A 16,035-nucleotide genomic window follows, 5' to 3' on the forward strand; every position below is an offset into this window, starting at 1 on the left:
CAGCAGCAGTTTTGAACTGGCCTAGTCAAAGTCTCTCTGTTGAGATGTCGCATAAGCAGATCTAATTCATAATTATTTTTGCCTTAATTAAGACAAAACATTTTAAAAAATCAGTTTGTCTTTATTTTTCCCTGCTTCACCAGGAACAAAGATGGAAAATATTTAACACAAATAATACAGCAGAAGTAATGATGGACAGAATCATGAAATAAACCAGATAATTAACCAGGTGAGCTGGAATAAAAACAAACCCACAGAAAAACATTTCAACTGATTTACTTTATTTCTGATTTTTCTCAAAGCTGAAATCCTTTTGTTGTTGCAGATCCAAGGAGAAGTTGTTTTACAAACATGCAAAACTTTTTAACTAAAGAAGCAAAACCTTTTCACTGACATTGCAGCCGTTCAGACTGCAGCAAAGAAGCTTTTCAGTAGTTTTGTTTCTTCAGAAACTTCTCACTCTTGTGATTTTTGTGCTGCATGGCGTCAGTAGGAAGACACTTCAAGTTTTCCTGAGAATAGAAACAGAAAGAGAGAAAAGGACAGAATAAGACAAAGAACTTTAGCGTCAAACATAATTTACTTAAATCTGTAACAGTTATGGAAGTGAGACACCTGGTCATGCAAACTTAATATGATGAACCAAAAGCACAGATTAGCCTTTAAAGTAAAGATGAGCAAATAGAAAACTGAAATATAATTGTTCTGTTTTTAGTTTTAGAAAAGGATCGTAGATCCAAAATATAAGAAGGATTTTTACATTTGCTGTAATAAAAGAAAAGCATCTAGTTTTCAGATTCTTTCTGGATCAATTTCAGACATTAATACTCCGTTATAAGATCATAATTTGGGTCAGTTTCTTTAAAAAGGTTTCCTATATTTATCCAAGTTCAGAAGTTAAATTAAAGCTGATTTGGACACTTTCCAGTAAGAACCTCTGGATAAACCTGGTTCTAATTAATATAAAAACTTTCTTGTAATTTTTAATTACAAGAAAAAGACTTTGGTGGTAATTTTACCCTGACTTAAAAATAAAAGGTCAACCACCTGCTCTGCACAGGCTGCACTGGTGAACTGGACCACACAAGCTGAGTCAAAGGGCCACAAATGGCCCCCGAGCCACACTTTGGACCCCCCTGCTTTAAAGATTGTTCAATCTGTTTGCAGGATGATCTGATCTGCTTTGTGTGAATCACTCAGGAGTTTTTTATTCTCACGTTTTTTATCTTCTGCTGGAGCCACTGGGAGTTTGGCTTGATGCACAGCGGCAAACCGTTAGCAGAGATGATCCTACGGAGACACAAACAGGACATTTTCACTAATTCTGCAACACATTTACTGTGACAAAATATTGTTTAATCTCTGCCAGCTGAACAGGAAACGCACCAAATAAACCAAAACAGACAATTCAAGGTAAGATTTCAAACTTTTCCAACAGTTTGGAGATAAAAACATAATAAATAAACTAAAAAAGACAGTTTCAATTCACTATTATATTGGATTTATTACTAATATTAATAATATGTTGTGTTGGTATTCTGTATTTTACTACAAGGACAAGGTAAACTTAAATATAACAACACTTTATGTTCTGAAATGTCTCTTTTTCACAGACTGGTCTAACAATGAAACACAAATTTAACAAAAAATGACTCAATATCAATAACTGTACAAACTATAAGATGATCAATAACTCATAAATAGGATGTTTGTTGATCCTATTTACCAGATTAATTAATATTAAGTCTAAACAAAACCACCCAATCGTGTGAAGGTTCTCAAATTAAAAGCTAAAAAACTTACAAAAAAACTAAAAAATATTTTCACTAATTTTTTGGCATTTAGAAAATAGAAATAATTTTATTAATTCTCTAAAATATTAAAATTTAGTCTGATTTAACTTCAGACGATGAGAAAATGTATTTTTATTTAGTGTATGCAAATATCTAATTTTAACTTTAAACAACATTTTAATCAAATGTTCGATTGAACTTTATTACAAAACTGTTCAGTTTGAACATCAAACACTTTCAAGGACTTGAAAACCTTTCCAAACCTTGAAAACATCAAACTGAAATTCAAGGATTTTAACAAACCTGCATGATTAAATATAATTAACATTAATAGTGTTTAACGCTTTGCTTTAATATTAAAATAATACTTAAACATTGTTGTTAAAAACGTCCTCTGTATTTTCTGCATGTAATTTAATGAGTGTAATAATATAGAACAATGGATGGATGGTGTTCCTGCTGGGAGAGGAGAAAATTAGGTGGAAGGATGACCTTGTTTTGTATTTGCTGTGCTTACAAAAAGAAGTGTTTGTGGCAGGCATTTCCTGCTTTTTGTTCGAAACACTCGAAGTTTTCCAGGTCGGCCTTCTCCGACCCCTCAATGCAGCAGGGAGGACAAACGAAACATTTCGCTGCAAACGACGACCCTGAGAAAACACCGAGAGCAAAAACATAGTAAAATCATTTCTGATCAGAACCCGTGTAAAAAAATAACTGCTCATCACAAAACATGTCCAGAAACATTCGTCTCATGGCTCAACAAATACGCAGAAAAAATAAAGTTAAAAACTCATATTTTATCATTCATCTCATACAATTTCTGGGAAAAATAAGTAAATTTCTGAGTTTTAAAAGTTAAAGATTTTCTAGAAGAAACTCTGAAATGCTGAGGATTAATCTCAGAAAATTGATAGAAAAATCACGCAAATTTCTGAGTTTGAGAAGTTTACAATTTTCTAGAAAAATCTCCTAAATGTTAAGGATTAATCTCAGGAAATTTCGTTAAAAAAATGTTGAGGTTCAAAAGTATAAAGTTATTCTAAATTTTCTGAGATTAATCTCTAAATTAATTAGCATTAATTAATGCTAATTAATTAATGGGGGGGGTTCCAGCAATTTTTCAACTTTTGAAACTCAGAAATTTAGTTTTTTCTGGAACATTTCTGAGTTTTCTTGTGTAAATTTTACTAATAATAATGTTTCTGACTGTGACTGAGACAGGCAGCTTTTAAAATATGTCAGTTTTAATTGATTTATTTAAATTTAATTGTTAAAAATGGCTTGTTGAAAATCACCTGCAGTGTTTTCATTAAAGGACTGAAACATTTTATTGATTATTCATCACGCAGACCTGCTGCCATCATGGCTTCCTCTGCTGCTTCACGCAGGGCCACTCTGTTCTTTCGCTCCCTCTGCTGGTGATCTTGTGGTACTGCACAATAATATTCTTTCAGAAGAAATGTGTTGATCAAATTCAAACCAGAGGTGTGAATCATTTAGGTCAGCGTTTGAAACGAGCCTTTTATGGAAATCCCCACTGATGTGTGCTTACATAAATGAAGTGTGTCAAGAAGTAATGAGTTCGTTAGAACTGCTGCAGAGCGAAGGTGACAGGATGTAACCAAACGCTGCTTTTTATTCTCATTTACTGATAAAATATTTTGTGTTGCTAAACATTAAATTTGGGCCTAACTTTTTTAATTTGCTTAGTAACTAAACATTGTAGAGTAATATGGTTTTAGTCCAAGTTTGCAGCAAATATTTTATAATTTGGTCCATTTTTAACAGCCATGATTTTAATCTCTTGTTTTTCCTTTCCTCTTACAACATAAAACATAATTTGTTGTTATTAAAGTTTCTTTAATTCCTCTTTTGGTTAAGTTTATGGTAAACTAAAATATTTCTCTTTCTCTACTTTCTGATTCCTGCATTGTGTTTGTAGCTGAAGTACAAACTTCTGTAATTGGACAAACAGGTGCAAACGTTTTGCTCTTGCATTTATTGAGTGCAAACCTGTTGCTTTTTAAATCCAGTCCAAACATAAGGAAAAGAAATAGAGATTACATTTTCTTTAATTTTTTATCTTAAAGTGAAATAAACTCTTGGGATCCAAACCAACGTTTTAATTATGTTTGCAATATTTTTAAGATAATTAAACCTTTTATTGTGCGTGTTGGCTAAGCAATGCTTTGTGCATCCTCTTCCTTTATATTTTCCTCTCAATCATTTTGCCAATAATATTTTAAAGTCCTGATACATGGTGATACAAAATGAGTAAAATGTGAGATTGGAGTGAATAAAAAGTGTGCGAGTTGTCCTCCTTAAAGAACATTTAAAAAATAATAAAACTATACGCAGGTGTTTTAAAATTCAAAGTTAATCAGAAGTGAAATGTTTTGATGGAAAACCGCTGGTAATTTATGCAGAATATTCAAATATTCACCCATCAGATGTCATAGATATGAGCTGTGGCTAAAAAAGGCCAACAAACCGACTTTTTTAAACGATCGTTACCTGCAGATGCAGAGAAGACGATCCAAACCGCCACGATGGCCAGAAACATTTTCCCCCTGACGGTGAAAGTCGTCCGTTTGTTTGGGATCTGAAGCCGACCGGATCTCTGCTGGGATCGAACTGTTGCTCCCAGCTGCCTTTTACTGGTGTGAATGGATGACACGGCGGCGACTGGGGTCTTGATGAAGGTTTGTAAAGAAATGCCTGTGGAAGCACACAGACCTCCAACATGAACCACGTTATCAAACCACAGTCTGACAGCCGTGATGCAACGCTCAGCATTAGTTCACCTGAAAGTTTCCACTGGTCAGATCATGTCAGAGATAAAGCTGCAGAACACAGAGTCTGAAAATGGTTTCATGGTTTCAACCTCAGAGCAGCTACAAACACAAAACCAGCCAACGCTCGAAGAAACGAGCTTCTCTTCACAGTTTGTTACTGTTAGATCAACTATTTAGAAGTTACAAAAGGCCTTAAAATAAGGCATTTATTTAATTCAGGTGTGCTGAGGAGGGATGCAGCAGAAAATGTAACATTTTATGTAACAGATGTTTCCAGAGGCTTTTCTGAAGAACAAAAATCATTGGACCTGTTTGAAACAAGACCAAGAAGGTCAAGCTGATTTTTATTAATGTCACTAAAATCATAATAAAACAGCATTTATTGCTAAAGTTTGGAGAATAACTTCCTGTTTCAGCTCAATAGTATCTGAACCTGTCGCTACGTTTTCTACTTCTGAGTCGTCGACTTGCAGAAGTTTCTCATAGCGTACATGATTGCAGTCCTTGGTTTCGCACTAAACTGAAAAAAAAAACCTAATTAGTTGCATCAGTTTGTGGTTTTCACTGGTCTTGAGAATAAATGAACCATAACTAGACCAAGACTTTCCAGTTGCTGCTGCTGTGAAACCTCTGAACCACTATCACTGGTCCTGTTGTGACCCGCCTTCAAAGCTGCAACTTTTATTCAAAAAATAAAAATAAGTAAAGTACATATTTGTCACCATGTCATGGCAGTTTATCATCTGAATAAAATCAAGTTTCTCTGCTTTCTCCTAGAGCTGCTATCCGTCTGAAACAACCAATCAGAGCCAGGAGGCGGGTCTTAGTGCTGTCAATCATTCTAGTGTTATTTTTAGAGTCTGTCTGCCTCGCCACCTGCCCAGGGCAGAGGGGGCGTCCGAGAGAGCTGAACTGCGGCAGCTGCTTATTTACAACTGAGAGGAAGAGGTTAGAAACGCCCATGAGGAAGAAACACGCTGTGATGCAACGTGGTTTATTTTTGTTTGATGATTTCATCAGTTTGATGATTTTATCACCATCTTTGGTTTCAGACACCATAATTTTATCTCCCACATGCAAGAAGCAAATGAGTTGCTAAAGTAATTTAAAAGAAATGTAAACATCCATTTTGTTCGGTGCTACACTTTTTAAGATTCTAATTTGGTGACATTGATCTTAAAACACGCAGATTGAAACCGAATAGATAAATATATCTGCTGCAGAACATAAAATATCTGAGCAATTATCACAAAACTAACATTTTACCAGTGATTATAGCCAATATTAAAGACTTTTAGGACTATATTTGTACATAACAGTGACATGAAAAGTAATTTTCATTAATTTTTCTTAACCTTGAAACATTTGGACATAGAAAAACATGAAAGAAAAGTTTAATTTTTTTTTATCTTTTACAACTACAATGATGTTTTAATATTAAATATAACATAAAAATAGTTTACTTTAGCATTTTGTACAACTGTTGCACAAAAATTACACATGTACTCAATGATTATCTAAATCTTGGTTTAAAAAACCAGAAGAAAAGTCATGAAGTTATGAAATAAATAGGTAATATTTCAACACTGGACATCACCAGTAGAGGGCGCCAACAGACCTCCAGTTACTCCTTCAGAACCAGCTGAGTCCAAACTTTCTGTTTCCTATTTATTTGATCAAATACTAATAAAAGCTCGACTTATTTAACAGTAAATCGTTGCTGCTGTGGAGAGAAATGATCATTTTTATGTAGTTTATTCCAGATTCAGGTGAAGGAAATGTAAATAATTCAATATATTATTAACATTTTTATTCATTATTGTTACATCAGCCAGAGCAGTTGCAGGTAAATGTGTCTCATGGTGTTCCACAAGGTTCTATTCTTGGTCCTCTTCTGTATAATTTATACATAATTCCTGATTATGTATAAAAGAACCAGCTGTTTGAATCTGTTTATGCTCACAGCATAAATCCTGTAAATAATCTCCTTGAACATCACTGGATGTTTTTACGTTTATCTTTAAATGTCTGTCTGGGCTCAGTGGATTAAATCTGCTTTAAAGATAAATTTGACTTGACCTGATTCTGGCACCAAATTCAGCAGGTTTAAGTCTTAAAGACGACCTTTAACCTCCAGTAAGTTCCTGGCGCCTCGTTGGTGGAAACCAAACTGCAGTTTGAATTCAGTTTGGTGGAAACCCAGAGAAGCAGAACCATGTAGAAAAAAAAAACATGACCCGTCACTGTCAACAAATTAAACTGAACTTTAACCATCAGTGGCCATCTTGGTTCTGTCACTGAGGACAATAAAGGAAAGTCAGAATAAAAATATCTCTTTACAGAAAAGACAAACGTAAATAAATTAAAGCTTCCTTTTCAAAGGTTTTCACATCTTTTAAGCATTTCCTCTTTCTGTCACATTAAAACCTCAAACCTCAATGAAATTGTAAAGCAAAAGTTTGCAAAAACAAATAGATAAGTATCTGAAAAATGTGCTCCGTTTGTACCAAAGTTTTTTAAATCCCTTCCTCTGCTGTTGAAACTTTCCAAGCTGCATTTTAGATTTTAAAAAAATCTGTGAATGGTCAAGAGTTTCACTACAGCTGCTTCTGTGAAAATAACAGAATGAAACCCATTTGCTGTTTAAAATTTATTTTGTTATTTAAAGGGGACCTACTATGAAAAGTTTATGTTTTGTGGCCAGCAGCAGCTTATTTGGATTTAAAGAAACAGGAGGCCCTAAAACATTTTATTCTGAAAGGAGCTGAAAATAAACTAGAATCTCATTATCTAAGAAATGTAACAAAAATGTATTGTAGAGGCCGTAGACCCATTCTGACCTGTTCAAAGAAGCATTATAGGTCACCAAGGTCAAAGAAATGTAACACAATGACTGCTGAACTGTTTTAAAAGTTTATTTCCAATAAGAAAATAAAAAAACGATATTTCCTCCTAATACTAGAATCCAAGTTGATCTGGTTGAACAGTTTGGATTTATGATCAACTCTTTAGATCTCAATGATTTACCATCTGTGGATGAAAAGGCACCAAAAAGTAAAACAAACCCAAACTTTAATCAATAACCAAGGAGAGGCAGAAAACTGTTAGAGTGAACGATGTTTCACTCTCCATTAAACCGAATTAATCTGCTGATAATCTGCTGAATGCAGCTTCTGAAAAAGGTTTCGTTTCTTAAATTAGTGAGCATGAAGCAGAAAACAGGACTGTAGTGTTGGCTGATGATGGCTGCACAAGAAAAGCTGTTAAAAGTAATGAGTGTGTATGCAGAGATGTTGGCTGATAACAAAACCACACAGTAACTCCCCCTCCCTTCAGAAGGGTCATCACACCAACGAGAGAGGTGGTCTGAAGCGCTGAAACCGCCGCACCAAACTTAGATCTGCTCCGTCACTAACATGCATTTAAATAGTGTTGCAAATAGCAAGTTATCAGATGGAAATCTTTTTTTCTTCCATGGAAATGAAACATGAGGTGGTACAGAACAGAACAATCTAAATAAAGCAGCAGTAACTAACACATATCTCCACTCAATCACAATATGATGAAGCAAAAACCACAACTGGACAAGTTAAACAGCCGAGTTTACAGATGACAATGCTTCAATTTATAAAGCTCCGTTTAAGAAAATGTATTTATTTAAAGACATTTTTTGTAATTTCTTTTTCAGAAGGATCAAGAAAATAGGAAATAAGGGGGTGTGGGGGAATTTCTTATGCGAGGACACCTTATAATATGTTTGGTTAGAGGGTGCAGTTTAATTGTACATTTCTGTTATTAATGAGACATCAGGCTGGAAAAAGGCACTGCAAAAATTTAAATTGTTGGTATTTTTGCCTCGTTTGTATCTTAGTACACCTAAAACAAGATGATGCTAGCTTAAAAATAACTTTTCAGCAAGATATTTCAGCTTTTAGATCAATAATTCTTGAATACAAATTTAAGAAAAGCACATAGGTCCATCAGCAGATTTTTTTTTTTACTTTAGAAGTAGTACTGTTTGATCTATGTTCATTTATTTATCTTTCTGAAAAGTTACATTAAGTTCATTTTTGTCTTATTTCAAGTGTAGAAATTAGGCACGCAGTAGAAATTAGGCACCAGTTTTGGTAAGATTTTGTATTTTAAATGTGAAAAGTAGGATGTCTCTCACCTTAAAATCCAAAATGGCTGCCACTTTCTCACAGCTTATTGCTGTTTATTCACTCCTGTTTGTGTCTAATTAAATGTTTAAAACCTCTGATAGTGAACGTTTCAATGCTACTAGCTTGTTATGCTAACAGTAGTTAGCTTCTCACCGAGCTCAATAACTAGCATATCCGTGCTCGTCTTGACAACTTGTGGCTGGAACGGGGTGAGTTGGGTTTCATGTAGCAACCAGAACTTGTTCTTTGTTTTTCAGTTTGCGTAGTTTGTGGTTTTCTGTAAGTAGTTTTTTGTTGTTGTTGTTGATTATTTTATGTCTGCCTGAACTCAAACGGCAGTTTCTCTTTTCAAGCTCAGTTTATTTTTGTAAAAACCTGCACTGAAAAAACATATTTCATGTCCCAAATGATTTTGTTATCATTGTATCTTTATCAGTGAAGGAAATACACCATTGGGTTAAAAATAATCCAGTTTTATTTAAGATTTCAAAAAATAACGGCTATAGACAATTCTTTTAGCTTATCACAAATTTAGACAAAAATAAAATAAACATTTTTTTTCTTTAAATAAACCCGAAATAAGTCACATTTAATTTTTAAATACAATCATGAAATGAAATTGACCAGAAGTATTTGAGTGGAAAAGTCGCAGAGAATCTCCTTTGCTTTTCAAACTTCATCAGATCCCAGGACTTATAAAGGACCGGAGATGTAGGAAGGACAGTGCAAGTCTCCCTGCGAGGAGAAAAACGACAAGAAGAAATGCGTAAGAAGTCATTACAGCACTAAAAAAACAAACACAGTCTGCCATTAAAATGAAATTTTTCTCTTCAGTGGCTTGTTAGCTCAAACTGAAACGTTTTTGAAGATGTTTTATTTTGCGCTGATGCAGCCAACACCCAAAACCCGACACTTCCCTCCGTTAGTCATGCTACTAAGGTCAAGGTTGCTCAACGTTGGGTCGGTTTTCTACAGCATAGATCGCTACGTGATCCAACGCAAGAAACTGCGAGGAGAAAATGCCGAGTCACCGGTTGCCATGGTGATTTCTGCGTCGCTAGTGAGAAGGAGGAAGATGTTTTTCTGTGTAAAAACACAGAACCGATTGAAAAATAACTGTGGATATTTAGAGGCAGAAGCTTCTGGTGGACACGCGTGTGAAGGTTTACGAGTGATAAATGTTTCAAACGGGTTAAAGAGAAACTTTATTCCTGCGTCAAGAGAAAAACTGAATGTAATGGAGAGAATCAGAGGGAAAGTGTCCACTCTCGGCGCTCCGGGGTGATTTAACAGAAAAATATAATTCATACAAATATGAGGGACATATCAGCTGAAAGTAGATAAAATCACCTACATTTTGATGTAAAAGTCGTAAATGTGGAGCATTAAATGAGATTAAATGTAAAACGTTTCAGAATATTTCTGAGGTTTAGAAGCTACATTGTGACGTCATCAAATATTCTCCGGCTAAAATCAAGAAACAAATCCCCCCCCCCAAAATAAAAAATAAAGAAAGAAACAAATCCCCCCCCCAAAAAATAAAAAATAAAGAAAGAAACAAATCCCCCCCAAAAAAATAAAAAATAAAGAAAGAAACAAATCCCCAGTTTAAGGTTTTAAACGACCACGTAAAAAATGCTAACACTTATTAAAATATTCTTTAAATCAGGTGAAGTCCAATATTTCCTGATCCATTCAAGATTTGATGATTTTACAGAGTTGAACTTTTACACTCTCTTTTAAAATGTTTTATGATATTTTTGTTCTTTTGTGCACATTTTGAAAACAATGCACATTGTCACAACCAAACTCATGGTACAGTTCTGTAGAAAGTAGTTTTTAGTGTTAGAATACAAGCTTAATATTTTTGGCTGTGGGTCGTTTTAGTTAAAATCTAAACCTCCTACATATCTAGTGTTGAAAAGAAAGAAAATTCAACTTTAATCTTACATATTATATCATCATTTGAGATTATTTGAGTAAATGTTAAATATTTAGTTCCTTTTCACTGAATTATGTTAACGTGACATCTTTACCTACAAACCTTTAAATAAACCATTATAATTTCTCATATCAGTCATAATTTTTATGCTTTAATATACATTCTTAATGTTCTTTATCATGTAAATTAATTAAAACATCTGAACTTACATCTGAAATCTTCTTTTTGATCCACTGTGTGTGTCCTTTAATGCAAATCGTTTTGCCTCGCTGGATTTCAACCCTACAAACAGAAACAAGACGGTTAAAAGCAGTCAGGTTACAACGGGTTTATAAACAGAACCAGAACTAAAGGCCCGTCCTGCTCACAGGAAGCCGTGCGTGGCGCAGTCATGGCGTGGTTTCTGTTCGAAGCAGGTCAGGATGTTCTGTTTCCGAGGGACGATGCAGGCCTTCCAGCAGGGGAGAGCCAGGAACGGGCTGCCTGCACCGTCCAACAAATTAATCACATTAATCACCACAAAATCACGTTTCCAAATTAAAACACATGGAGAATGAAACTTCTGCAGCTGGAGCAGATTTCTGAACCGAAACTGTTCGTAAAGTATTCGCTAGATTTTTCTTTTTACTTAAATAAAAACAAATTCTGTGAAATAATTCATTTTACATTTACAATCCTGCATTTCTTTTGTATAAAAAAACAAATTTTTAACCCACAAGTTAAAAATTACATTTTATTTAAAGGTAAAGAAATAAGAAAGAATTTTGAAACAGAATAAATATATAACAATAATAATAAATTATTTTAAAACTTTTTAAAAAATCATTTTTTAAATTACTGGAACAAAATTTTACTTATTTTAAATCATACTAAGCAAAATGCTACACTTGTTTATTCTAAATAAAATAATAAAATAATTTTAAAAAATAAAACTCATTTTTAAAAATTACCTGAATTTTAACTCACACTAAACAAAATAACAGTGTTATAAATTATAATTCATCTAAATACTAATTTTCTATCAGTTTTATCATTAAATATTAACAACCTTTTGATGTTTATCAATCATTTTTCATCCAGATTTCATCCAGATCAAATTCTTAATTCATAAATTAAAGAAAATTGAACACAAAAAAAGGGAAACTTTATGAATATTTTTTACTTGCAGACAGTGAGACGAGCATCAGAGCAGCCAGGCTGAGCAGAAAGATCCAACGGCTGCAAGAAAGAGTCGACATGATGCTGAAAACCTGGAGGAGAGGAAGACTGGAAGTCTGAAAGTCTGGAAGTCTGGAAATCTGAAAGTCTGAAAGTCTGAAAGCTGCTGCGCTTCTGGAGCTGCGATGGAGGAACCAGAGAAGGACGATCTTTTATATCTTAAAAATAGGAAGCTGTGTTGTCATGGGACACGTCTGCAGTGGAAACAACGAGTAAGAGCAGCAATGAGCGCACACACACACACACACACACTCACTCACACACCTACACACACTGCAAAGACCTCCATGTTATGTCCATGTATGATTATGGTTTGACGCAGCAGAGCTGATTGGCCACCAGAATTAAAACATTTTGTGACATCATCAGTCCATTAACCAAAGGAAACAGATATTTAAATTTGTTGTGGTTCTGAGCAGTGAAGCAAATGTCCCGGCTGTTTAGCTTCACTTTGAACGTTTGATCTAAAAAGCATCTGATGGAGGTTAATTAGCATAAAGCTGGAACTGAACATAAACAAAGAGGATGATGGTTAATCTGCTCGTAAAATGTTTTCTGTCTTTATTCTGGGTTTTCTGTCCGTTTCTTTTAACATTTTAAGGTTCAGATTCACTAAATATATGGAGGGAAATTTAAAATAGTCATAATGGAAGATGTATTGAATATTATTATTTTATAGTTATGGGTATAAAAATTGACATTCCTGTTCTTCAGATTACTGGGATCAGTTCATTATCTTTCTGAGAAGATTTTCTTTTAATATTTTTTTCCACCAAAATCTGATATTTTTAATGATAAACTCCAAAAAAACCAAAATCTTACCACTTCTATTTGGTCTATTTTTTACTGCAAATGTCTTAAAATAAGACAAAACTAATTTAAAGACATGAGTAAATAATTGATATTGATGAAAAAGTACTATATGAACAAGATGTTTTTCCCATAATATAGAAACTACACTGTAAAAACAAACTCTTGCCAAGTATTTTGGTCTTCTACTGTAAATATCTCAGTACACTTAATAAGACAAAACTAACTTAAAGGTCACTTTTCACCAAGATGTAGAAACTTTTTTAAGTAAGTAATTCACTGATATTGATTTAGAAAAGTTCTAAGTACTAAAAAACTTTTTCTCCACTTTATAAGTTAAAAGTCTAGAAACTAGACCAACATTCTTGGTAATATTTGGTGTTTTTGATAAATAACAACACAATGCTGAAGTTTCAGTCACTCCAGGGTTTATTTCTTGATGGTTCAAGTTCCAAGAAAAACTTTTCCAAATTATTTTTAAATATTTTCTGCTGAACCAGAACATATTTCATCAGCTTTTATATCAATATTGTGTTTTTCTTTTTTCTTAGTTTGTCTGGCAGAAGAATATTTGTACATCAGGGATTAAAAGTATCTTAAGCTTAACTGGTTTCATCACTCAGAAAAAAATCAGATTATTTCTCAGCCACATATTTGCATAAAGTTCTCAAGTGTTTCCCCTCAGTCACACGTCTAAAAGCGTCTCAGTGAGTTTATTAGCAGTGGAGGCTAAAAATATGTGGCATGTTTTATTTCTGGAGCGTTTTTTTCTTCTGACTGTAAGGAAATAACTCAGAAATGTTGGTGGTTCCCTTCCTGTTTCCTAGTTGACCACTCAGTTTCCCAGAAGTGAATCAGCTCGTTACGGCACCATGACTTCTTACTGATCAGCATAACTGAGGAAAACATTCAAAGCAAAAAGTTCACTTCTGATGGCTCACTACAAACACAGGGATGGTTGGTCCAGTCAAAGTAAGGATTTAAATGTGACTAAAGTGCTTTGGTATGACTGTAAAACAGATTCATCATTAAATCAGTTGATCTTGTGAAGTTTTTAGAAACCTGACTAAATACACTGAGTTTTATCAGGAGGGTAGAGCCGCCTGCTCCGGCTCTCCTCAGGGGTTTGGATCTCTGAAGTTCTGTCCTGATACCCGTCCGGGCCCCTGCAGGACCAGGCCGCGGTCGACTCAAACAACAAAGATCCACACAAAGGGAAACTTCAAAAGATTTTCACAAGTTTATAATTTAAAGATGATTATTGTCTCCTTGTTTCTGTCATCTGAATCTAAATGACTTGAAAATGTGATAATTAACTGTCTGCAATTTGAATTCTCACTATTTAATCTTCATTTTATTTTTATTTTTATGAGTTGTTTTCCTCTGGGGAACAGAATTGATTGATAAAATGAAAATCCGTAAGAATCAATGTTTATTTATTCAACTTAACCCTGGTTGGTCAGCCTCTTGTGATGTCATCAGCTGATTTTATTTGTTTTTTTGTTTTTTTTGGCTGTGTGCTTTAAAAACTTACCCAGTTGTGTTTTTATAACATTTATTGGTGAATAGAAAAAAACCCACAACATTGTACTTTTAACATTTATTTCTCAGTTTGACGTTTAAAAAAAATAAGAGCTCTGCCATTACTGAAACCTACCAAAGAAAAATTTACATTTTATGAAAAAATCAATATCAAATAAATAAATTAAATAAATTACGTTTTAAAAACATTCACTGATGTTCAGAGAAGCTCCTCCACTGGTTTGTTTCGTAAATCTCAGGATTTATTCTGGGCTGGAAATGTCAGGAGGGCAGGTTAACCGTCCCTGCAGAGAGGAAAAATGAAGAGTTTAGTTAGAAACATTCAGCTCAATATTGTAATTCTCCTGTTTGATAAATGAGTTTTTTTAAGGTTACATCTGATCAACCCTTCAGCTGTGAGTGATATTAACTTTTAAAGGAAATCAGTGAGTCTTTGTTTTTAAAATGTTAGTTTTTCTTCCTTAAAATCCAAATTTGTCAAATAAACAACTGAAATGTTGCAAACCAGATTTAATTTTTACAGTTAAGCACGTCTCTGTCTTGATCCTTCGTGTTAAACCTTTTTAAAAAATCTTAACGTTTCTGGCTGAAACGTCCCAAAATGTGAAAAATGTTTGTGGATATTTTTGCAGGATGCTTGTAATTTTTCCCGCGTTGTAAGTGAAATAATCTTCAGGTATCTTCTAGTGTTATGATTTATGATTTATTGTATTTAAAACAGAGACAATGTGCCATCAGAGGAGAGATGGACTGCAGTCCCTGACCAGCTGATGAAATATTTTAAAAGAAAAATACATAAAAACATCTGGATGCTATTCAATTTATTTGAAAACACCATCAAATGTACAAATTTATGTTAATTTGATATTTGCAATCAAAACCAGCAATAAAATACTTGGTAAGGTTTTGTGTTTTTGCAGTGTAACGATTCATGAAATTTAAATTTCTTATCTTCAGCTTGTTTCATTTGCTAAATTACTTTTCCTATCAATCGTGAACTTTAAGTAAAAAGCTTCCATTGATAAATGATATTTTCTCTTGTTTTACAAAGAATAATGTTGTAATTTATTTGATTTTGTCGTTTTTTTTCTTTGACCTCAGTTTTCAGATTCTCACCCTGGCCACTTTTTGTCGGAGTTCCTCAGAGTTTGGGTCGATGCACCTCCATGTTCCTCTCTGGCTCTTGATTCTAGACGGAGCGGAGGCAGTGAGGACAGACAGCACCAGAAACACGGAGCTCAGACTCGTCCGCCTGTCCTACCTGAAGGCGTGCGTCTTGCAGTCCAGCCGTTTCTGTTCGTAGCACTCTTTGGTTCTGGGGAAGGTTCTGTTGGTCAGCTTCTCGCAGCAGTCCAGCTTTATGATGGCCGAGACGGACTCCACTGAACCAGCCAGAGGAAACACAGCAGTCAGGCTTTCACTGTAAACATTGGCTGTCGTCATGGCAACGGCTGCCATAACTCCCTCCTGCTGCCTCTCTCTGATTACAACGACATTAAATAATCTTTTGGGTTTTTCTCTTAATTCTTTTGACATTTTAAGGTTCAGATTCGCTAAATATGTGGTGTTGATTTACTCTGTTGAAATAAATCATGATAGGAGATAAAAGTTACGTTATTTTTTTATATACAAACTAATTTGACATTCCTGCATCTCCAGATTACTGAGATCCATTGATTTTCTTTCTGCAAAGCTATTCTTTAATGTTTTAAGCCCTCTTCCCACCAAAAATCTGAATTTTTTACTGCTACACTGCAAAAACAAAATTTTAA

General features: G+C 34.2%; 1 protein-coding gene and 1 long non-coding RNA gene across 4 annotated transcripts; one reads left to right on the forward strand and one right to left on the reverse strand.

The window, feature by feature from the left end:
- Window positions 1-260: 260 nt before the first annotated feature.
- LOC122824478 (C-C motif chemokine 16-like) lies at window positions 261-8,846 on the reverse strand. 2 transcript variants are annotated; one of them, XM_044105214.1, is made up of 5 exons: window positions 8,760-8,846; window positions 4,308-4,511; window positions 2,311-2,440; window positions 1,218-1,290; window positions 261-512 (listed from the first exon to the last, which is right to left on the reverse strand). In XM_044105214.1, the coding sequence occupies exons 2-5, from the start codon at window positions 4,354-4,356 to the stop codon at window positions 429-431; spliced, it is 336 nt and encodes a 111-aa protein (XP_043961149.1). In that variant the 5' UTR covers window positions 4,357-4,511; window positions 8,760-8,846; the 3' UTR covers window positions 261-428. The 2 variants fall into 2 exon arrangements, with proteins under 2 accessions (XP_043961149.1, XP_043961148.1); XM_044105213.1 differs by lacking the exon at window positions 8,760-8,846 and adding an exon at window positions 4,598-4,724.
- Window positions 8,847-8,877: 31 nt separating this feature from the next.
- LOC122824485 lies at window positions 8,878-15,787 on the forward strand. 2 transcript variants are annotated; one of them, XR_006369499.1, is made up of 5 exons: window positions 8,878-8,960; window positions 9,435-9,517; window positions 11,862-12,123; window positions 13,549-13,693; window positions 15,365-15,787. It is a non-coding gene; the product is annotated as an uncharacterized LOC122824485 (long non-coding RNA). The 2 variants fall into 2 exon arrangements; XR_006369498.1 differs by lacking the exon at window positions 9,435-9,517 and having other exon boundaries at window positions 8,882-8,960.
- Window positions 15,788-16,035: the final 248 nt, after the last annotated feature.

This window comes from Gambusia affinis, linkage group LG21 (assembly GCF_019740435.1).
Source record: "Gambusia affinis linkage group LG21, SWU_Gaff_1.0, whole genome shotgun sequence".
NCBI lineage: Eukaryota > Metazoa > Chordata > Actinopteri > Cyprinodontiformes > Poeciliidae > Gambusia > Gambusia affinis.